This window comes from Camelina sativa, unplaced genomic scaffold, assembly GCF_000633955.1.
Source record: "Camelina sativa cultivar DH55 unplaced genomic scaffold, Cs unpScaffold08241, whole genome shotgun sequence".
Classification (NCBI taxonomy): domain Eukaryota; kingdom Viridiplantae; phylum Streptophyta; class Magnoliopsida; order Brassicales; family Brassicaceae; genus Camelina; species Camelina sativa.
Window position 1 is genome coordinate 1 of NW_010929308.1, and position 439 is coordinate 439.

Genomic DNA, 439 nt, shown 5'->3' on the forward strand with positions numbered 1-439 from the left:
TACCACTAAACCGCAGAGTCTTGACCTTTTCTGTTGATGGAACACTTGATGCAGAGTTTGCTAAGATACTGACAAGAAGAAACACAATCATACCCAAATACACAACAGCTCCAACCGAAGCTCTAATGCCATTTCCACCCATACTGCAACCTAATGTCCCTACAGCTTCCTGTTTAACATAAACAACTGACCAACCAAACCCAAGAATAGACTGAGCAGAACATCCATGATGTTGGTGAAGTGACTGTCACATAAATAGAGAGAGATCTTTGGACAGGAGAGGCTAAAAAAAGGGGAAAGCGAAATGGGAAGCAAAAAACAAGCATTTAGGTTTTTTTTTATATACCTTGGAAGACAAATCCGTGATTGGCCCTATTTTAAAGATGAAGCACACAAAGCAACAATATACATACGTAGTTGTCCACGTAGAGAGAGAGAG

General features: G+C 40.3%; 1 protein-coding gene across 1 annotated transcript; it reads right to left on the bottom strand.

Annotated features, from left to right (window-relative positions):
* Window positions 1-6: 6 nt before the first annotated feature.
* LOC104775061 (CLAVATA3/ESR (CLE)-related protein 25-like) lies at window positions 7-430 on the bottom strand (the record flags this gene model as incomplete). Its single annotated transcript, XM_010499361.2, has 1 exon — window positions 7-430. A coding segment is annotated over exon 1 (136 nt), but the record flags the coding sequence as incomplete, so codon positions are not given.
* Between the last annotated feature and the right edge of the window lie 9 nt (window positions 431-439).